General features: G+C 39.8%; 5 protein-coding genes and 1 non-coding gene across 7 annotated transcripts; 2 read left to right on the top strand and 4 right to left on the bottom strand.

Annotated features, from left to right (window-relative positions):
- The first annotated feature begins 3851 nt into the window (after window positions 1-3851).
- LOC101293123 lies at window positions 3852-4591 on the top strand. The gene is made up of 2 exons (XM_004287094.1): window positions 3852-3991; window positions 4090-4591. Exons 1-2 carry the CDS (start codon window positions 3856-3858, stop codon window positions 4338-4340), a joined length of 387 nt encoding a protein of 128 aa, XP_004287142.1. The 5' UTR covers window positions 3852-3855; the 3' UTR covers window positions 4341-4591.
- Window positions 4592-4605: 14 nt separating this feature from the next.
- LOC101292826 (F-box protein SKIP1-like) lies at window positions 4606-6128 on the bottom strand. The gene is made up of 2 exons (XM_004287093.1): window positions 5702-6128; window positions 4606-5397 (listed from the first exon to the last, which is right to left on the bottom strand). Exons 1-2 carry the CDS (start codon window positions 6055-6057, stop codon window positions 4824-4826), a joined length of 930 nt encoding a protein of 309 aa, XP_004287141.1. The 5' UTR covers window positions 6058-6128; the 3' UTR covers window positions 4606-4823.
- A 1831-nt stretch (window positions 6129-7959) lies between these two features.
- On the bottom strand, window positions 7960-8499 carry LOC101292534 (UPF0057 membrane protein At2g24040-like). Its single transcript, XM_004287092.1, has 2 exons — window positions 8316-8499; window positions 7960-8222 (listed from the first exon to the last, which is right to left on the bottom strand). Exons 1-2 carry the CDS (start codon window positions 8403-8405, stop codon window positions 8070-8072), a joined length of 243 nt encoding a protein of 80 aa, XP_004287140.1. The 5' UTR covers window positions 8406-8499; the 3' UTR covers window positions 7960-8069.
- A 3567-nt stretch (window positions 8500-12066) lies between these two features.
- LOC101291656 lies at window positions 12067-14981 on the bottom strand. 2 transcript variants are annotated; one of them, XR_183661.1, is made up of 3 exons: window positions 14758-14981; window positions 13220-13392; window positions 12067-12374 (listed from the first exon to the last, which is right to left on the bottom strand). It is a non-coding gene; the product is annotated as an uncharacterized LOC101291656 (transcript). The 2 variants fall into 2 exon arrangements; XR_183660.1 differs by lacking the exon at window positions 12067-12374 and having other exon boundaries at window positions 13144-13392.
- An 880-nt stretch (window positions 14982-15861) lies between these two features.
- Window positions 15862-18739, top strand: LOC101291365. Its single transcript, XM_004287091.1, has 3 exons — window positions 15862-16106; window positions 16178-16665; window positions 17431-18739. The coding sequence occupies exons 1-3, from the start codon at window positions 16019-16021 to the stop codon at window positions 18574-18576; spliced, it is 1722 nt and encodes a 573-aa protein (XP_004287139.1). The 5' UTR covers window positions 15862-16018; the 3' UTR covers window positions 18577-18739.
- A 285-nt stretch (window positions 18740-19024) lies between these two features.
- Window positions 19025-21004, bottom strand: LOC101291080. Its single transcript, XM_004287090.1, has 4 exons — window positions 20696-21004; window positions 20008-20078; window positions 19498-19891; window positions 19025-19398 (listed from the first exon to the last, which is right to left on the bottom strand). The coding sequence occupies exons 1-4, from the start codon at window positions 20810-20812 to the stop codon at window positions 19201-19203; spliced, it is 780 nt and encodes a 259-aa protein (XP_004287138.1). The 5' UTR covers window positions 20813-21004; the 3' UTR covers window positions 19025-19200.
- Between the last annotated feature and the right edge of the window lie 202 nt (window positions 21005-21206).

Genomic DNA, 21206 nt, shown 5'->3' with positions numbered 1-21206 from the left:
GCGTTCCAGGTCCAACATGTCCAACTAATGATGTAAACTAGCTACTTATGATATGTAACACCCCATAATTCTTTTCCATTAAACATATATAAAACTACAAAAACAGAAACCCCCATTAACCATAATCTCTTTTCTCTCTGCTTAATTTACCTCTTCTCAAAATCTCATTTATCTTTGCTTCACCTCTTCTTTTTCTTCTCCAGTCCTCCCTCCCAGTAATACACACATTTATGATTTATCAATGGCCAAAGAGAAACAACAGAAATGAGAGAATAAGTTCTTTTTTTTGGGTTTTATTTTCTTTATTTATTTTTAATTTTTAATTTTTTTTTAAGTAACAATTGATGACATGACATGTCAGAGGGTGACGTGGCGTGTCGGCCAAAGTGTCGGGGCGTGTCGAAAAGGTCAACATTTTCCGACACGAAGGCGTGTCGGGAGTGTCCAAGCAATTTACTCTTGGATACGCGACTACGCGTACGACTAAACAATTTGAATGACAATATCGTTTGTGGCTAATTTTTTTCCTTATATATGTAATCCTCTCTATCCATGAAAGAATTAAGAATCCACATATTGTATGTGTTTCATATTAATTTAGCAAACTTTGCTTGCTTTCGACCAAAAAAAAAACTAGATTTTGCTAGAGCAGACATGGCTGGGATGAAATTTGTGCTTTCTTTCGCACTGGTTCTTCTTCTTTTATTCTCTGAATCTCTTCCAAGTTCAGCTCATGAAAGTTCTTTTAATCCACTTTGTGCAGTTCTTGGTCAGAAAATGCTACACCCTGTAAATAACAATCCTGGTGTGTTTCACTTGAGTAGGAAGGTTGGTAAAGTCTCTATTCCCAAGCTTCCCAAGCTTCCCAAAATACCCAAATCACTACCATCAGCAGCCATTCCTACTCGGATACCTTATATTAATCTCGGTTATTTTTGGTGTTTATCCCTGTTCCTCTTTCTGTTTTAGGTCAGGATTCGTATGTTTATATATTACTGGTGTTAGCTCTCTTGAAACTACAAACTACTGTTATCAGTTGTGCGACCTTCGTTCGTTTTCTAATGATCGAGGACATACAAGCCATCAATTATGGAATTGTAATATATTGCACCTGTATTGTAACAGTTGAAAGATTCAAGTAACTCTAGTAAATTGCAGAGCTGAAAGATCCTTGCTCTATTTTTACAAATTATTGTGTTCTGTTTTGCTGCTCAAGCAACTCAACTTACTCCAAGTAGTCTATCCAAAAGGAAAAAAAAAACAGCAAAAAAGAAGAAGATCAGTAGTACCCTAGAGATGTATGCATGCGAGATTATCATATATTATCCGGATAATAATGGTGAGATTAATTCTGGTGAGAGAGTTTTAATCAGGATTAGACTGCAATGAATGGATTTAGGTGCATGTAATAAGATTGGTGTTGGCAGGCAGGGCATATATCTGAGCTAAGTGAGAGAAGCACTTTGCTCTCGATCATGTGGTCTATATTAGAATTGAATCAGTTACACTCTACTAATGGTAGGAACATGCACCCAGTCCTGGACATGCTTATATCAGAAGTAAGTTATCTTGTCTAAGAAAAAGCAAGGCATCACGATTCCCTTGCATTCTTTTCAAAGTCGGTTAATCCTTAATCAAAGTTTTCCGCTCTTGATTCTTCTGCCAGCCCTGTTCTTACTATATAGCAATTCCCCGACAAAACTTGACTACATCTATCTTCTGCAGTAGGGTTGGTATTGGTAGGTATACCAACTCTATTTTTTAATACCATGTACCAACAAACTTAAGATTGGTAGGCAAAATCTTGTACCAAAACCAACCGTCAAAGTTGGTATACCAACTTAGTTGGTACAGTTGGTACTCGGTTGGTACGGTTGGTAGTGGGCCTCTACCAAGTTTAGATTGAGGCCCAACAAACTAAAAGGCCCAGCTCATTTGAATCCTTTTTTTGGGTCTCTACCAAACTTCTATCAATTATCAAACTATTCAAACACATTCAAAGTTTCACACATTATATAATTTCAAATACATAAACAAGCAAGATCAAAACTTCAAAAGTTCAAATGCAACAAGCCAACAACGTCCAAAGTCTTATACAGAAAATTAAACAACACATGTCCAATGAAAACACAAAAGTCCAGATTAGCAGGGAAAGAGTGATGTTGCGAGGCCGGGAGAGTGCTAGACTGCTAAACACCAGTCTGGACAAAGGTGTTATTTGGTGTGTTTCTTGCTGCCTCAAAGCCTTGGACAAAAGCATTCTTTGCAAACACAACAACAAAATAAAATACATATACACAGGAATTATGATTATATAACAACACCATATAATCAGTAGTAAATCAGTATAACAACTAGGCCTAACAACACCATATAATCAGTAGTACATTTTGATATAGTAAATCAGTATAACAACACCATCTAAATCAGTATAACAACACCATATAATCAGTAGTAAATCAGTATATCAACTAGGCCTAACAACACCATATAATCAGTAATACATTTTGATATAGTAAATCAGTATAGCAACACCATCTAATCAGTAGCAAATCAGTATAACAACTAGGCCTAACAACACCATATAATCAGTAATACATTTTGATATAGTAAATCAATACAACAACACCATGTAAATCATAATGACATGGTATAAATTTTGATATAATCAGTAGTTTGATATAAATCAAGTTAATGACATGTACCTCTCTCAAGCTCCTCCAAATCAAGGTAAGTTTGTGATTCTTCTTCTGTTGGAGTTTCATAGAGGTCGAACACAGAACACAAATTATACATAGCTCAACACAAATTATACTCATTATAGATAGCAGAACACATAACACAGAGCATAGATAATAGATTGATAGATAACACATAGATTGATAGATACATACGGAGATTCAAGGCTTGGTGCTGCGAAGTCAATGGCGAGTCAAGGCGCTACCCTTCGTCGGAGAGTCGAGGCGCTGCCCAGCGCTGCCCTTCGTCGGAGAGTCGAGGCGTTGCCCGGCGCTGCTCTTCGTCAGAGAGTTGAGGTGCTACCCTTAGCGCTGCCGAGTCGAGGTGGCGAGGTGCTGCTGAGTCGACGGTGAGAGAGGCAAGGTGCTGCCCAGCGATGGCGAGAGAGGCGGAGGTGCGGCGAAGTCGAGGTGGCGGAGGTGTTGCGAAAGTGCTATGTTGCCCTTCGTCGGAGAGTCGAGGCGTTACCCTTAGCGCTACCGAGTCGAGGTGGCAAGGTGCTGCTGAGTCGACGGCGAGAGAGGCGAGGTGCTGCCCAGTCGACAGCGAGAGAGGCGGAGGTGCGGAGGTGAAGCAAAGTCGAGGTGGCTGAGGTGCTGCAAAAGTGTGAAGTCGAGAGATGAGTGAGGCGAGAGTGAGTGAATGAGTGTATTCTGTAAGGATTAGGGTTAGTTTTAATTATTTTTTATTATTTTTAATATAACTCGGTTGGTACATGGTATACCGTATTTTGAAAAAATTTGTACCACGTACCAACCGACTTCTCAAACTTGGTACGGTACTACTGTACCGAAAACTCGGTTACCAACTACTTGGCATACCAATTTATTTGGTACAGTTGGTACATGATTGGTTGGTATCGTCAGGGTCCAAATTGCCACCCCTACTCTGTAGTGAATTATCATAAAATAGTATACATAAACTAAGGAAAAAAAAGCGACTGACATTGTATTTTGTGAATAAATTCTACTTTGGTGAGAATCCTACTTTACTTCACAGGCCATGAAAACCCAGATAGATGCTTTTTCTTACTTTTTGTTACACAGTGCTTATGAACAGTAACTCTGAAATCTCTTTTTAAGTGTCCTGATCAGAAGTTAGAACCCAACTGAGGAAATGAGAAGAGAAATACTACCATGGTTTTCGACCCTCGTCTTTCTGTGCCTGCTTGCTCTATCTGCATGCGAAAGCACTTCTGTAGTACCTAAAGCTGTTGATCATGGACCTCAGAAGAAAGAGAAGCAACTTAAGGGTAAGCACTAGCATACATATTTCTCCTTAATGACCAGAGCTTAGTTGATCGGTTGATCCCTAAATTGTATTCTCATTATGCTATTGTAAGTTGTGCAGATGCGTATAATATAATGACCAAATCAAGTCGAAAAGAAGGCAATCAAAGAACATATGGGAAAATGCATGCAGTTCATCACTTGAAGGTTTCCCAGAAAACAAAGGGAACACAGGGTGGTGCCTCGGACCTTAACCGTCCAAAAACCAGTTATAGTGCAGCATCCTCTTTCCTGGGTAAACCACCCACTTCATTATTCTCAGCGGTATTCAGGCGTGTTACTATCGGATGGTTCATATTTGCTCTATATTGATTGCCTGTACTGATTCTGCTGAAGATGATTTAGGACTCATCCTGTAATTCAGGAACTTTGTTTTCAACAAAGTTTCCAATGTTAATTACTGCCTCTTTTCAATCCGTTGCTTTAGCAAGGGTACTTATCAAATTCGCCTACTTAAATTCAACTGTATTGTGTATAATGGTGTAAAATCAAAGAAAATGATTCTCCTAGATTCCAAGTAGGAGGTGGAAGCAAAGCACAAACAAGTTCAACGAAGAATGTAATACAAAAGATGGGGTGCAACAAAAGCAGATACGTGGTTTAGCATTTCTTCATCTTATATATAACATGGAAGCGTGATGGTTGTACACCAGTATTGATACACAGCATATATAAATACAACACAAGCAGAATTATTGGTAGTATCAAGCAAATATTAGCAAAAGAAGCTACTAGGCAATACTGATAGATGCTAAAGCCCTATAGATGTGTTCTATTCCAAGCTTAGATAGCTGATCAGATTCTGAAAACATCTGTTTGAAATCTCTCATCATACAGCCTCCAATGTCCATACCTCTCCGTATGGAAAACCGACCTAGGGATGTAGAAATTTGGCTTTTTTATCTCCTTCAAGTTCTTCAGCTCGGATGTTGCATTGTTGATATCACGATTAGTCAAGTTTGTACACCCAAACACATCCAAGTACTCCAGTTTCAGACACCCTGCAGATATCAAACCAAGGCCTTTAGCCGTTACCTTGGAGAACCTCAGTTCAAGGTGCTTCAGATTCGGCATAGATTTGCCAATTGCATTAGCTTCTGAATTGCCATCTTGAGGGCAAGTTTTTAAGTACTCATCAGGAACAATCCCAGCATGTTCAGAGGGATCTAGCAAATTCAACGCATTCCGTTTAACAATTGTGAGATTAGGGCAATTCCTCCCAATCAACAGCAGAGCCGCGTGAGATATTTCATGGCAATAGCTGATGTCAAGTTCCTTAATCATGGGACACCGAAACGCTATATCAGCCATAGACGCATCAGTCACATTCGGGCAGCTCTTGATCGAAAGAACCTCAAGGTTTGGGCACCTAGAAAAATACAATTACAAGCACATATCACATTGGCAGATCCAACTCTAATTACCCACAACAGTCCATGAAAAGCTGCACTTAACAAACAACATTTGAAATGTACAAATGAGAAACACATAAAGCACTCACTTTCACACCTCATACTGCAATCAATAACAAAACCCAAAAACCAGAAGCTTCCCACTTTTCAATTCCTCATCCCATTCCATAAAAACCCAAACTTTGAAAGAAATTCCAAACCCGAATGAAAATATATCAAGCAACGAATATAAATAAGTGACGAAATTTTGGTCTCCAATACCTTTGGGCGACGAAAGAGAGAGACGCATTAGAGCAGTTCCGGGTGCGAATCTCCCTAAGCGACCCCTGGCTCCATTCAGCAACAGATCGGAGAATGGAATCGACCTTCCTCCCTAAATCGGGGGCCCACCACCGAGCCGACTCGGGCACTGACTCGGGCTCGAGGACGAAGCCAGAGTTGAGATGCGGGTCCTTGCAGGCGAGCAGCCATGACTTGCAGACGAGCATCGCACGCCATCGGTGCTCCAAGGAGAGGCGGGCGATGATGTTGCTGAGACACTCGTGGGTCAACTCGGCCCAGCCGGACTCGGACTCCGGCGGTGACTCGTCGGTGTCTTCGTTTCTGGTTTGGTCCATTTTTGGCGGTTTGTTTGGTAGGGGGAAGAGCCTTATACAGTTACACTTAATCTGCGCGCTCTGCCACGTGTCTTCCCGCTGTTTTTTCTCTTCTTTTTTATTTTTATCTTTAAAAAATCGTATAAGAAAATAGAGATTTTTCAGTACCGTCTGTACACGAATTAAAGAAAAATTATAATTTAAAAAGCTAAGGAGATTTTGGTGATGATATAAAAACATGAAATTTTAGCAAAAAAGGAAAAAAGACGTGTGCTATAGCCCTTTTGATGAAAATGAGTTTTCGACAAAAAAAAGAAAATTGAAGTTGGAGAAAATTTAGCAGTAAGCTTCTATGAGGTTTGATCTTCATAATCTCACTAATTTTTGACAAAAATCTCCAATTTTCCATTACATATACCCAATATTTAACTCGCATTCACGTTTTTTTCACCTACTCATATTGACTTTGAAAAATCCTATAAAAAAATCGGCTAGAGATTTTTTAGTTCTGTCAATTCAAGAAGTGCTTACAAATCTAAACCTAAACGTGAGAAAAAATTGTGAAAAAATAAGTACATGCATTTTTAACCCAAAAACGTGTGCTATAGTCCACGGATTTTGATCAAAAACGAAGATTTTGGCGTTTTTCTTCTTATAATTAAAGAGTCATGAGGACAGTTTATATGAGCTTGGGGCAACAATTTAGGGTAGCATTTGATCTTTCTATGTGCTTATATTAGCAAGGCATGAGTATGTATGCACCGTTTAGCCTCACTTGGCAAGTTTGCAAGGCATGAATATGCATGCATTGCACCGTCAACATATACATTGACATGGTTAGCCTCGCTTCATACAGCCACAGCCAACCGCTTAGATCCATTGATCACATTCCAGGCCTACTCTGCACAAAGGCTGCTCTATGCTGTTTAATGACACTCTAGCTTGGAGCCAAGAGGTAAATGTTCATGTCTAAAATTCTAAAAGTGCTTCTTGGCAGCATACTTATGAAGACTCTTATACCCCATCACTTAAACAAACCTGCACTTCCTTCCTGGATAACTTGAAACCAAAAACTGATCTTTAGCTAACCACTATGCATTGTGTCACGGGCCGACTTTGCGAGGGTGCAAAGAGGACCGTGCGGCACTCGCTAGCCTTTGAAAGGTAGCAAGTCAGCCTTGTGCGCACCTTGCAAGGAACAATGGAAACCACACGATATTAATATGATGCTAGCAACAAGCAAGAACACAGTTTTATATAATTGTGGAGCGAGCTCAAAGAGCGAGCGGGCACTCGAATAAAAAGTTGAAATGATCTCACGGGACACAGACGATTGAATAATTCCTCTCTTTATTGATGGTAAGACGTTAATAGGGGCTAAAGTACATGTGCTTACCTATACTAGTTCCTTAGTCCAACCGTCGCCGACTAAGAACTCCCCTACAAAGAGCATATCGGCCAAATTCTCACTTGGCTGTGGGAAACATCAAAAAGCCAAGGAGGGCCAAGCTAAATAAAATAAAATACAAAGAAAATAGAAATTACAATAATGTCACTTGCACACAAGCAACCAACCATGGGCTTGACTCATGACCCTGGGCAAGGTTGCTTGTGGCATGACATGGTTGCTTGTGGCATTACATGTCTTGGCCCTAACACATTGCATCACTATACTTCATCTTGCAGCCAAATACCAATTCAATAAAGCCCCAAGTCTCATGTATAGCACATGATATCAAACTGGGTAACTATTCCTCTTAGCAGCAAACAATTGAGAATGAACAGAAAGGCTAAAAGCTTAGATTAGTTAGATATGTCTACTTCCTCACCTTAACATATAATATTACCCACCTAAACAGCTAAACTCAATCATCAATATTCAAATGCAAGTCGTCAACAAAACTAATCCAACAAATCATAATACAAACACTCACATTAGTTTTATTAAGAAACACTAAACAAAAGCAAACGCATCATCCCATAATACGAGTACATAAAACACAGTTAAATTACTGAACAACAATTTCTCCCAGCTAATTATAAGCAGGAGGTGCAGGAGCATAGAGGGGACGGCGGTATTCGTCAAAGTACTCATCACGATCAACGAACACGATTGCGTAGAGCGCGTAGATGATTCCCGGAATGTAACCCAGACAAGTCAACAACAAGCATATCAGAAACTCAACCTGCAAATTCAAACAGTACCCACCAAAAAACTTAGCTTCAAGCTTCTCACAAACTTACAGTGTAAGAAACCAGAACGCGATCGGAAAACTTACGGTGCAGCAGCCGTGTCTGAGGCAAACCCCCAACGGCGGTAGCAGGATGGCGATCAAAATCTCGCAGCAGATCGCACATCGGCTCGGCATTTTTATGAGATATTTTGGTGCTGTGTAGATCTCAACCAAACTATGTCTCTGTGTGTGTTTGGGAGCCTGAGTTTGACTTTGAACTAGTGACTTGGGCCACACATTGAAAAAGTAAAAGAAGCCCAATCAAGTGTGTGGGGGGTAAATCAGTAATTGTACAATTTGGAGAGCCTTACTATACATCAGATCTCTCAGTCGATTCGCTTCAGTGTTCAGTGTTCTCTCTCTCATCCCTCACAGATCTCATTTCTAGGGTTTCGCCAACATCACCGTCAACGATGGAAGCGATCTCGTCTGGTTCTCACATGACTAGGCCCGTTGCCTCGTCGTGTTATCGGTTCGAGAAGACGGAGATTCGCCTCTCGGAGCTCCAATACGGCGTGCCGTTTCAGGTTCGAGGTACCGCTCTGGTTTCCAATTCGTTCGATATGAGTTTACCTTTGTATTTAGTAATCGTTTAGCGAGGTTTCTGGTTTTACCTTTGTATTTAGTAATTATTCGGTGTTTTGATTCAATTTTGATCTATGATTGCAGGTTCGGGTTTCGTATAATTGGCTCCAAAATTGGGGATTTGTCGCAGCAAAACAACGAAGATATTTAATTGAGGTTTGTTGAATGCTTCCTGCCTTCATGTGTTTAACGTAATTAACAATGATGATCAGTGTATGGTTGTGTAAATTATGTTTATATTTACGGTCACTGATTGTGAGCGTGTTTGGTGATGATCATTGAGTCTGATGTTTAATGTTATCTGTGTGTTACTGAAGTGGAAAATCTAAGTAGCAATTTTGTATAAGCAGTTGCGAAAGTAGATTTGTCTTATTTGCTCTAGGCAGCTGGAAACTTATGGTTTTGTTTGTGATGATTCATCATCTGTGATGCTTAATGTGCATTACTCAATTATGTAAATAGTACCGTCTCATAGCGAATCGGTAGATGCAGTAATGAATTCCTTATTTTTCTCTCTAAACGGTGCAGTTGTTATGAAAGCTATGTTATTAGTGAGCCATAGAAATTGTAAGAGGTGTGGATAATTTTGTATTGCTAAGAGATATAGATGTGAATTATCATTTCTCAATGTTTTTCTTCTTATGTTTGCTATAGGTGATCAGGAACTTGACAAGTTGTTGAAAAGAAGAGCAAAACACAGCTACCATAATCTACCCCAAAGGTACATTTTGGTTATTAATAAAGGTTATGACTAACCATATCTCATTGGTATTGGTTTGGGTTAGCAATTCACTTAAGTTGACTAATATGAACCGTTATCTTCTATTTCACACACACAGGCGCATTAAAGAAATATCAAGGCTGTGAACTTTGAACTTTGATTTTTGGGTATGTTTGTCATGTATAATGGTTTACTGAGTGCATTTTATTGTCCGTAAATTTCCTTTCGGCTGTTAACCTCTTAGTACCGCAATCATGATCAATTGTAAAAAGTCTCTTTTCCTATTAATAGTATTTGATTGTCGTGTCTCAGTATTTTATGCCTCTAGGGGTGTTGTGTATAATGTTTTACTGATTGCTTTTTCTTGTCTGTAAATTTCCTTTTGGCTGTTAAACTCTTAGTAATGTGCTCATGATCAATTCCACAAAGTTTCTTTTCCTATTGATAGTATTTGATTGTCGTCTGTCAGTATTTTATGCATCTAGGGACGTTCTATTGTTTTTTTTTTTTTTTTTTATATTCGGTACATGTTCAACAACATACTCAACAGCTGATGTCAACGATGAGAAGTTGTTGAGTATGTTGATGAATTATATAAGTTCTACAAACAAACATGATGAGGATAACAGAATCACTCGAACATGTACCAAAAACAAACAATAGAACTTAATCAAGCCCCCTCCTCAAAATCAAGTGCTCGGTGGTGTAGACCAGCAGCTCAGAAGAGAAAATGCACCACGAGAAATCCTTATGGGTTTTTGCCTTCAAGACCTGACTCCGAATCTTGTTGCTTTCTGTCTCTCTCTCTCTGATTTGCTCTGCCTGCGTGTTTCTGTTTTTGAAATGGGTTGGCCAACTGGTATTCGTACTCTACATGAATTATCAACTATTATGTATTCCAAGTCTGGATGTATTAATTTTATTATTTATCATCAACTTTTTTATTTGGATTCAGTTTCTTCTACCTTCAATTTTTATTCTCATAGTTTGGGTTGTGTTAGAGGGTTTTCCTTCCTTGTATCGAGAAAAAACAACATATTTAATTGAACTTGCAGTCTCTGTAATCTAGTTAAATACAAACTGGAATTTGGAAACATGCTTGTAATGTGCATTTGAGAAAATATCTAATAGTATCAGCTTATGTGGGATTCAGTTCATCCGTTGTGAATTATTTGGTAGGCAAATCAACTTTTGAAATTGGCTGATTATTTGTCCCAGGGAAGCTGGTATGTATAATTCCCATATTGCTCCAATAAGAATCTGGCTTAACTTGTATAAAGTGGCCCGGAAGAATTGAAACTAGAAGTCTCACTAATGGATTATGATTGCCTTCTTGGCCATTTATTATACCTTACGGCTCAATAAAAAGCCCAAATAATCTTGAGAGGCCCAAATAAAGGTCCATGTAATGGCGGCGCTTTTATTAACATATTGACCGGGTAGTAATTGATCCGACCAGGTGTCGGCCCATCGAAAGCATAATTGACCTGAGCATTGTAACCTGCGGAATAAATGCCCAGATATGTGGTAAGAATAAGCCCATTAAATTGTAACCTACGACCCAATAAAGGCCCCATATATGTGGTAAGAAAGCCCAGTAAAAGCCCAAAGCATGTTATGGCGGCGCATTGAATGATAATGATTGACCGACCAGGTGACGGCGCATTTAATGCATAATGATTGATCCAACCAGCTGGCTGCTAATGATTGGCAGCCTAGGTGGCGGCGCATTAAATGCATACAGTGAAGGCCCAATAACTGTAACATGCGGCCCCATAAAAACCCAATATGTGATAAGAAGGCCCAATACAAGGCCCAAATCATTTGGGGCGGCGCATTAAATGATAATGATTTATCCGACCAGGTGACGGTGCATTTAAAGCATAATGATTGACCAGAGCATATGGCGGCTAATGATTGGCAATGATTTCCCAGGTGGCGGCGCATTTAATGCTTGCCACGAAGGCCCAATGAGGCCCAATAATTGTGACGTGTGGCCCAATAAAGCCCTAATGTGTTGTATGAAGGCCCAATACAAGGCCCAAATCATTTCTGTCGGCGCATTAAATGAAAGGTATAATGATTGACCGGACCATGTGGCGGCTAATGATTGGCTATGATTGCCCAGCTGGCGGCGCATTAAATGCCACGAACGCATTATGAGGCCCAATAACTATAACCTGCGGCCCAATAAAGGCCCAAGATGTCGTAAGAATGCCTGTGCAAGGCCCAAATCATGTTGTGGCGGCTCATTAAATGATAATGATTAACCGACCAGGTGTCTGCGCATTTCATGCGTAATGATTGATCCGACCAGGTGGTGGCAGATGATTGCTCAGGTGGCGGCACATTAAATGCATGCCAGTAAGGCCCAATAAAAGCCCAACATATTGTAAGGAGGCCCAAAATCCAAGGCCCATATCTTGTTTGGAGGCGCATTAAATGATTAGCGCGGCACATTAAATGACTCCCGACCAGGTGGCGGCTAATGATTAAGTATGACTGTTTTCTTATAAAAAAAACAATTTGGCCCCACATAAATGCTTGTAATGAGGGCCCGCATATACTTTAATTTTGTTTTGTTCCATTTTCTTTTCACTTATGCTATTCTTGGGCAGATTGAACATTCACATAACTAATTAACAAAACCAGTAGTTCAGCACGGCAAAGAAGTCGGCAGTCCCATTGTTTAGTCCTTATCTCACCCTCTTGAAGGTCCCTTCCTACTGTTTTTGACCTTCGTCCGCAAATTGATCTTTCACCGACATCCAACTAGCCTTGTTGATCGACAGCATGAACTGCCAAATTCAGAACAGTTCACATGAATTTTGTATTATTTCAACACAAGACTACACTAAATTCCAATTATCACCAATCAACAAAAAAAGTGTCTTGCCAAAGAATATATGTATATATAAGTAAAAAAGGTAGAAAAGTAAGGTAAATTTAAATTGTTTTAGTCCATGTCCACGAAACAAGCACTCTTATATAAAAGAAAGAATTAAATTCAGTTTACCCCCTTGTGGTTTGGGGGTGACTTCATGTTAGTCCCTACAGTTTTATTTTCATCAGTTTACCCCTTGAACTCTTCAATTTCTATATGCCGTGCCTAAATTCTCATATTCCGTTTGAATTGACCGTTAATTATCAGCAGTTAAGGTTCGATTTGGACAGATAAGGTCCAATTTGCCCAAATTCTAGATACGGGCCTCACAGTTAAGGTTAAAATTATCAGCAGTTAACGTCCGATTTGGATAGAATATAGGACATTGGTCACGCTTGAGGAAAATTCAAAAGTTTGAGGGGTAAACTGATGAAATTGAAAGTATAGGAATTAACATGAAGTTACTCCCAAACCTCATGGGGGTAAACTGAATTTAATTCTAAAAGAAATGTTTCAATATATACTACACTTAAGGGCATACATGCAACATGACCCCATGCCCCAACTTGGAATTTCATGTATTTGAGTTATTCAACCTATTCACCTTAAAATTAAACCCAACAGTCTCACAGGTATCATTGAAGGGGAAAAAGGAAAAAACAAGACTGGTCGGACTCCTTTCTTTTTGCTGCTGCAATCATATATTGAAACAAACGAGAAACTTTTTTATTGGTAACTGAGACGTAAAGAAATTGTTACCTGCTCCATCATGGAGAACCAAAGAATATATCCGGTCAACTGTCATGGACAAATTGAACCAACCGCTGAGTACTAGTTTGACCGCCACCTTTGAAATACCATCAGATCCAACAAGTGCATATTTCAAATGAGAACGTGGAACCCCCACTGCTGGACAGCAGAGTAATGGTTTCCTAGCACAAAGGTCAAAATGTAGAAAGTAGTCAGGCACTCAGGCAATCCCAACCATATAACACAACACACATTTATAACTCTTTTCATAACCCAGCCCTATCCAGAAGGGAAAGCCAGAAAGGAATAGGGAGATAGAAGAGAGCAGATAACACTACGGTCTACAGAAAAGAGAAGAAAAAAAAAACAGCGAGTCTTGGATATCAAAACAGTGTTGATGGAAAGTTGTGCCAGATCCAATTGATTGGTCATAAACTAATACACGAAAGGAAAAGGAATAAAGACAAAACAATTCTTGTCTGACCCATTATCGTTAGAGTTGATAATGGACATATTTTTTGAGGAATAGGCCTTATCCACAAGCGTGAAGAACACGAAAAACTTTGGAAATTTAGTTTTCAGACCACAGAGCAACCAAAGTGATAATAAGCCAACTTGATCAACAACAAAAAAAAAACTCATTTATTCCTACCTAGTTTCTGGCTCATTCAAAGCGAGTGGTATAGTCAAAATTTTCGATATTGCCAACGTATTTGCTTAATAATATATCGGATAATGCAGCACTAATCAATAAATATATTCAGAGATCACATCTCCATACTTAAACATGTAGAGAAGTAAATGTAAATTTACATTCCATTGGTCTCTTTCTACAAAACAAGATTATTCTAATTATAAAAAAAAAAACTGATCAATTTATACTACTTCACAGTGTTTCTAGATAAAACTATATTTAGCTACATACGTGGGAGCCTATGTGTCCCCCTGCCCCAGCTCGACTTCTGAGGGATAAAAGCGAACAGTGTGGAGTTTGCAGTCACCCTATAAATTCGCCTAATAGTCTCTCCCCCATTCGTTTGGTTGGAGGTTTTTCCCTAAATTTCAGACCTCAACCTCACCCTCACCTCTCCATCTTCTGTTTCTGACCTCACACCATGTCTTAGGGTTCCTCACTGATATTTTTTTTCTGGCTTTAGCACCGATGGCAATGCGAAACTCCTTATCGAGTCCTAAGGAATCTGTACTCTGTAATTAATGTCGCACAGCCAAACATGGAGTCTTAACCCTAAAATATTATCAACAATATCCTCCTTTCGCAAAACTTAGTCCAGATTTCCTGTTCTAGTGATCATTTTAGTGTCCAAAATGTCGTATTAAGCAAAAAATGCATACGAATGGGCAACATCAAATGCATCATAATCAAAATCAGAGCATCTAAAACAAGTAGAGACTCGTATTCATCAAATAACCACAGTTTATGATAGAGCATCAGCGCAATCAGAGTAGCTTCTTTGCTGTTGAAATCCAAATATTAAACGAGGCGATGAAACTAGCGATTTGCTAAGAGAGACTAACAGAAATTGTACCTGTTCCGTCTTCGAGAAACCCTAGAAACTCGACGGCGACCGACAAATCGAGCCACCGACTTGTCCGCCGCGCCGAACCACTGAAACAACCGACCTCTACCGATTCGATCTCTACCGCCATCAGATCCAGCGCCACCGATTCCCGCGAATTTGAATCGGAAAAGTTGACCTAGCCCCTATTCTCTCATCTCTGCGATTCCCAAAACTTTCGGGTTTATGAGTGTGAGACTCGCGTTTGCTTTATGTGTGTCTTTTTGGGGCGGGTCTTTTCGATTATTGGGCTGGGCCTTCACTGTGGCGTCTCTATACAGGTTAGTGGGCCGTCGGTGGCTCAAAGAAAAGAAATGTAAGGAAGCAATTTGGAAATTTAAATTTTATCGGTATAAAAGAAATGAAATGGTTTTCGTTAATTATCAAATTTCTTGAAAGATTTCGCTTATGCTAGCTAGCTATCAATGGAAATTTCAGAGTATAAAACCACTCAAATGTTTCATTCATCTTCCCCTATAAGCCTATTCAACGATGTTCTCACGTCAATGTTCATTTCCATGAACACTCATATTGTACAAGTTATAACCGAGTTGAATATTCGAATGATTCGTGGGAAATGCAGCTGCGTCCCATTCTTATTTGGCAAATTGGCCGGCAATGGCATGGAGCAGAGGGATTTTCATCGTTCTAAAAATATGCTTTTGGATAGGAGAGACTTGTATAGAAAATGGCAAAGGCGATGGCCTCATTGTGATGGGATGCAGCAGTTTCTAGTAAAAAGAAAGATTCTTTTGTAAGACTAGAGAAAAAAAGGTTATGAAATGAGCTCATTATTCTCGAAATGCAATCACATCATTGTATTTATGTGAAGAAGAAAGTACAGAAATTATTCGAACACCAAATGCAATTCATTTTTCTTTGGGGGCTGAATAATGAGATTGTTTTTTTAAGACTATCTTTTAGTTCTCCCAAAAAAATTGAAATTCCAAATGAGTTCAATGTGGACACACACCTAAAAATTGAGCTATCTAACCAAACCGCGTTTTTCTCGCTACAATTTGGGCCTGCATTTCAAATATGGCCCACAGGCCACTATTCTTCTTTCGGCATATGAACCCGCCGTTTCGTCACCATTTCCCCTCTCAAATTTAGGAAACCATCCCAACCTCTCCTTATTCGTCCCAAACGTTTCATTTTCCTCTCGAATTCTTCACAACTTAGGGTTTCCTCCTAATCTGAATTCTTTGCTCCGTTTAATTAACCAGCCGCCATGGAATTCAAATTCCGAGCCGGAGACGACCGCCCTGCCTCTTCCTCCTCCACCGTCCGCTACTTCTCCTCCGAGCGAACAATCCGAGGTCCACATTCTCCACTCACTCTTTTCAATTTCTTTCATCACATTCCCACTTCACAAGAATCTTTCTTTCAGGCCAATCGGTTCTTCCATCCTGGGCCGTCTCGCCTCCGCCTCCACCGCCGCCGAGCTCGGGTCCTGACCCGACCGGTTTTCCGAATCCGGATTATTTCACGGTCCATGACCCGATCCTGCACCCGACCAACGCCCGCGACGCACTGCAACGGCAGATGGAGAAGGACAGGATCAGGGAGGAGATTCTTGCGGCGGAGATGGCGCGGCGGCGGGTTCTTGAAGCTGAGGTCAGGAGAGAGCTGATGATGGAGCGAGAGATCGCGATGAAGAAAGCCGTCGGCGATGGGCTCGGGTTTGAGGGCCCGTTCGGCCCAATGCAGCAGGCCCAGTCTTTCGACCATCGCGTCGGGTTTAGCTCTCGGAGTAGCTCGCCGTTGGCGATGGTGCCGCGGCTGCCGGAACCTGTGCCTGATAATTTGGTGGTCAACGAGGAGTTGACCACGCCGGCTGGTCCTCTTGAGCTTAACAATGAGAAATTGATTTTATTGGTCAGTCACTTGCATTTTTACTTAGTTAAATAGTGATTAACTTATGACGATTTTACTTTGTGGTTAGTGGTAACTTGAAATCATGATTGGACAATGATAAACAAGGGTTAAAGATGAGGCTAATAGTCAATTGCATCCCAGCATTAGTTTTGAATTGTTCCCATCCACTGGTTTTATATTTGTAATCAAATGAGAAGTAATGTAGTTTGCCGAAATCATAGTCTTGAGAGCAAAGCTAGTTTGCGAAATTATCAAATATTGTGGAGTTTTGATCATGAATTTTTGAAATCTTCTGATATAGGAATTGAATTTAAGAATTGTGTACTTGAGCAGAATTTATTTATTAGCTGTGTAACATTCTTTACTGAAGTTCTATGATTAGCTTCTACAGGCATCACATTGTCAGTGGTTTCATGCCGTTTCATTCTGATAAATCTTATTTTCCTTATGCTGTAGTCAGATATTACTGCTTTCTATTATCTTTTATACTCATCTCTGAGTTCTTTTAGCCTTGCAAAATATCTTCAGCTTGTAGATTTTGAAACATGAATAAGAGACTCTTTTGAATGCACTTGTGGCAAATGATTAACCTACCCAACTAAGAAAATACTCTCTTCTCTTCTCAAACATTCTAGAAACTCTTTTGGTCTATCTTGCTTGGGGATGAAACCCTTCCTTTTAAAGCTGTGGTTCTATTTCAGTTGTACATTAACCAGGTCTTTAGTATCAAATGGTTCTCTTATGTGTTTAAGTGCTTTGCTGCAGGCTAAACCCAACCCAGACCTTTCTGGACTGAAGCGGAAAAAGCTACCATCAGAGGGTGCTAATGAGATTTATCAATATACTATGAAGAAGAAGAAGAAGATACCCAAGGAGGAATGGAGTTGTGCTCTGTGTCAAGTTACTGTAACAGATGAGAAAACATTTGAAGGTCACCTTAATGGTAAGAGGCATAAGGCCAGCGAAAAGAGACTTGGAGCTGAAATTCTAGGAAAGAGTTCCAGCAATGCACCAATTTCAAAGAGTAATGCAAAACTTTCTGAGCCTAAAGGTTTAGAGACCACTGCTGCTGCAAGCTCACAATTAGGGGCCAAGGAAGAAGGTTTGCTTGACCATAATGAAGCCGGTGATGGTTCAGACAAGAAGGATACAGGTATTTCAAAAGAGAAAACTTCAGAAGAGAAAAAGGTGGAACTGCGACTGCCAGTGCAGAAAGACCAATGCGGAGAGGATTCAAGGAACAATGTTGAAGTAAAAACAGTGCACATGATGCAGAGAAAGGAAGAACCAACAAAAACAAAAAGATTTGAGGTCCTATGTGAAATTTGTAAAGTTGGTAGCAACAATCCAAAGGTGATGGAGAAACATAGGAGCGGGAAGAAGCATATGGATAAGCTTAAGGAACTAAGAAAGAACAAATTTCAAACCACCAATGAAGCAAATGTGAACACTCCCACCACAAATTCTGTGTCATCATCCGGGGCTATGCAGGAAGCAGTAAAAGGGCTTCAGCAAGATATAGAGATTAGTGTTGCAGCGGCTAATGTGATCAAAGAAGCAAATGCGAGCATTTCAACCACAATTCCTGTGGCATCATTGGCGGCGACTGAGAAGGCAGAAACTGTGGAGCTTCAGGAATCTACTCATGTCACCAAAGAAGCAGATGTGAGCATTCCAAACGCAGTTGCCGTGACATCACGGGGACCTAGTGAAGAGACAAAAGCTGGTAGGCTGCTTGAGGAAGTTATAAAGAATAATGTTCCAACCACTAATGTGACCAAAGAAGCAATTGCCAACATGCCAACCACAACCTCAGTTGCCGTGGAATCATTCTGGGCTACTCAGGCGGCAGAAATTTCGAGGAAATTGGAGGCTTATGAAAAGTTGATCAAAGTAAAGTTAACCGAATAGGGCGTGTCGATGATGAAAATATCAGGGGCCAAGGCATTGCTGACTGCTTGTTATTCCTTGTTAATTTTGATAAGCAAGCAACATTCTAGTTGTAGATTCCTTTCCTACATTCTTTTGTAGATCTGACTTGTTCTATTCCATGCTTAGTCGGTTGGTTCGATGCTCTTGTAGAATGCATATGGACAATAAGTTCCCAGTGACATTCTTGATCAAGGTTGTAACTTGACCCCATCCTCTTCTTGACCTCATGTCCTCATCGAACATACTGGAGGCCAATTAACCTAAATTTTGTGTGGTTGACTCGTACAATTCATCTAAAGCCAGAGGCCAAGGATTCAGAACTGGACAAAGAATCGAACAAAACTTGGACGAGCGACAATGCAGAGTGTACAAAGCTCTGAATCCTGAGAAACAATTTCACCATTTCATCTATATATATATATATATATACTCATTATGTGTTAACTATGTTTAATTTACAACGAAGAAACGTAAAACTAAAAAGGGCAAGAAACTAGAAATCAAACAGGAATAGTAGTTAAACTATAGCCTGCCAAGGCTAGGCAAACGTTTCAACCCTATATCATCCTCTTAATGTGTACTAATTCTCCAAGAAGAAAGTAATCAAACCCTCAAGGCCACCTGATCTTGCCAAGTAATCTTCCTCTTTCCTGATCGGTTCGACCCATTTCCGATAGTCCTGCAAACCAGCAACTTCATATCATTGTGCTGCTCATCAATTCCCCCTCTAAGGATACTTTTGTTTGGCTCGTCAGTCCTCAATGGCTCACAATTAGCTTGAATTTCCTCCTCGTCCTCTAGCTGTGACAGAACAGAACAAAGGAGAGCATCATTCCTTGTACTGACAAATCAAACCAGGACTTAAAAGCACAATATTTAGAAGGATTACAATGTGTTTACCGAAACTTGGTTCAAGTCAAAAACTGGAGTATTTTTTCGCTTGACTGATTCCTTCCCACTCTGAATCCTTTCCTTCTGATTCAAACCAATAACTGGATTTGAGTTATGCAGAGTAGTGTCCTTCCAGTTGACATTCCTTGCCTTATGGTTCAAGTCAGAATTTGGAGTAGATTTTTGCAAGGTGACATCGATTGCACTTTTAATTCGTACCCTTTGGTTCAAATCCATTGCAGGAGCAGGATATCTCAAAGCAGATTCCTTCTTACTGTAATTCTTTCCCTTTGAAACATTGTTACGCTGGACTTTCAAATTGTGTGTTTGCACAAGGTCCTGCTTCGGTTTAGGGTTCATGGACTGCTTCCCAATCAAGTACTTGTATCTTCTCCTTAGAAATCTGCAAAGTCAATAAAATACACATCAACCAAGTCAATATCTTTCTATACTTTCTTTTCATTCCAAATCTAAGCTACATCAAGAAGTGTAGAAACGTGTGGAACATATATGCTATACCTGACTTCGGCCGTAAGGATAGACTTTTTCTGCTTCATCATCTCCAATCTGTTCTTCATGGCCTCTGCGTCCTGCAAAGAAAGAACCCGAGGCCTTAGTTGGATAATCAAGCTCAATTAGCTCAATAGTTCAAATTGCAATCCTTATTAGCATCTGATGAAAAATTCATTTCTTAAAATGATGACAATCAGCAAGAGGTTTACATATAACATTATTATAAATAGCCACCAAATGTTTGTACTTCGTAGAATGACAAGAAAATAATCAGAAATTTGGAAATATCTTGATATAAATTCAGACCTAAAATAATAGACTAAATACCACCCATAGGAGGAGTAGAGAGCCAACTTTACTCATAATCCCGTATAAATCCAAACAAACAATTGGGTTAGTACAAATCTCTTCCAAATAAGCCTAATACTACTACTTAATTAGCTGAGTTTTAAGGGTCTTCACTAATATACAAACAGAAGTAACATAATTTACAGAGTTGCATAGCTAAAGCAAATATAGATCGTAATAATCAAATAAGATCCAAAACACTGATTACTCATTAGCTGAATTCCAGCTGCATAAGCTCAAATTTCTCAACAGCAAAAACAATCACATAAACATCTGAATCTACAAAAACCCAGGTAAACAAACAATAACATACACAGATCTGATGAAACCCAGAAAAAGTGTATACCTTCTGGAGCTCCTCATAGTCTTGCATAAGACTCTGATGCTTAAACTTGGCCCTGGAATCCTGATACAGAGCATAGGAAGAAGGCTCCACAGGCACAACCCCTTTCATCTTCTTCATCAGATCAGAGAGAGAGTTTCACAGAAAACCCAGAAACGAAGAATTAAAGGGAGAGAGAGAGAGAGAGAAAGGGTGGGAGACACAAGGAAATGGGTGATGAAAAGGAGAGGAAGGAAATAATAAAAGGAGAGGAAAGAGAGAAGCAACAAGGACAAGGAAGGAAGAAAATAATAAAGGGGAGATGAGAAGAAGTAAGGGAGGAGAAATTTCTTGCTTTCCTGTTTTCTCTGTGAAACTCTGACCAGGACAACAAGAAAAAACCCAAAAGAGCCCACATAACTCGGTGAAAAATATATAAATCCTTGGTTTGGAAAGACAGTGATGAAGAAGATGGGATTTTTTGGGGGGGTTGCAGAAGGGCATTTCTGGCAGACATGATGTTGGTGTTGTTGTT

Source organism: Fragaria vesca, linkage group LG1 (genome assembly GCF_000184155.1).
Source record: "Fragaria vesca subsp. vesca linkage group LG1, FraVesHawaii_1.0, whole genome shotgun sequence".
NCBI classification, from domain to species: domain Eukaryota; kingdom Viridiplantae; phylum Streptophyta; class Magnoliopsida; order Rosales; family Rosaceae; genus Fragaria; species Fragaria vesca.
Note: the sequence above shows the minus strand (reverse complement) of the source record. Positions and strands in the feature narration are given on the sequence as shown.

Coding starts and splice junctions, on each gene's coding strand:
- LOC101293123 (XM_004287094.1), top strand. CDS start 3,856: ATGAGAAGAGAAATACTACCATGGTTTTCGACCCTCGTCTTTCTGTGC. Junction 3,992..4,089: donor GAAAGAGAAGCAACTTAAGG/GTAAGCACTAGC, acceptor TAAGTTGTGCAG/ATGCGTATAATATAATGACC.
- LOC101292826 (XM_004287093.1), bottom strand. CDS start 6,057: ATGGACCAAACCAGAAACGAAGACACCGACGAGTCACCGCCGGAGTCC. Junction 5,398..5,701: donor CTCTCTTTCGTCGCCCAAAG/GTATTGGAGACC, acceptor GTATTTTTCTAG/GTGCCCAAACCTTGAGGTTC.
- LOC101292534 (XM_004287092.1), bottom strand. CDS start 8,405: ATGCCGAGCCGATGTGCGATCTGCTGCGAGATTTTGATCGCCATCCTG. Junction 8,223..8,315: donor TCAGACACGGCTGCTGCACC/GTAAGTTTTCCG, acceptor TTGAATTTGCAG/GTTGAGTTTCTGATATGCTT.
- LOC101291365 (XM_004287091.1), top strand. CDS start 16,019: ATGGAATTCAAATTCCGAGCCGGAGACGACCGCCCTGCCTCTTCCTCC. Junction 16,107..16,177: donor CTCCGAGCGAACAATCCGAG/GTCCACATTCTC, acceptor TCTTTCTTTCAG/GCCAATCGGTTCTTCCATCC. Junction 16,666..17,430: donor ATGAGAAATTGATTTTATTG/GTCAGTCACTTG, acceptor GCTTTGCTGCAG/GCTAAACCCAACCCAGACCT.
- LOC101291080 (XM_004287090.1), bottom strand. CDS start 20,812: ATGAAGAAGATGAAAGGGGTTGTGCCTGTGGAGCCTTCTTCCTATGCT. Junction 20,079..20,695: donor ACTATGAGGAGCTCCAGAAG/GTATACACTTTT, acceptor CTTTCTTTGCAG/GACGCAGAGGCCATGAAGAA. Junction 19,399..19,497: donor TTGACTTGAACCAAGTTTCG/GTAAACACATTG, acceptor GTTCTGTCACAG/CTAGAGGACGAGGAGGAAAT.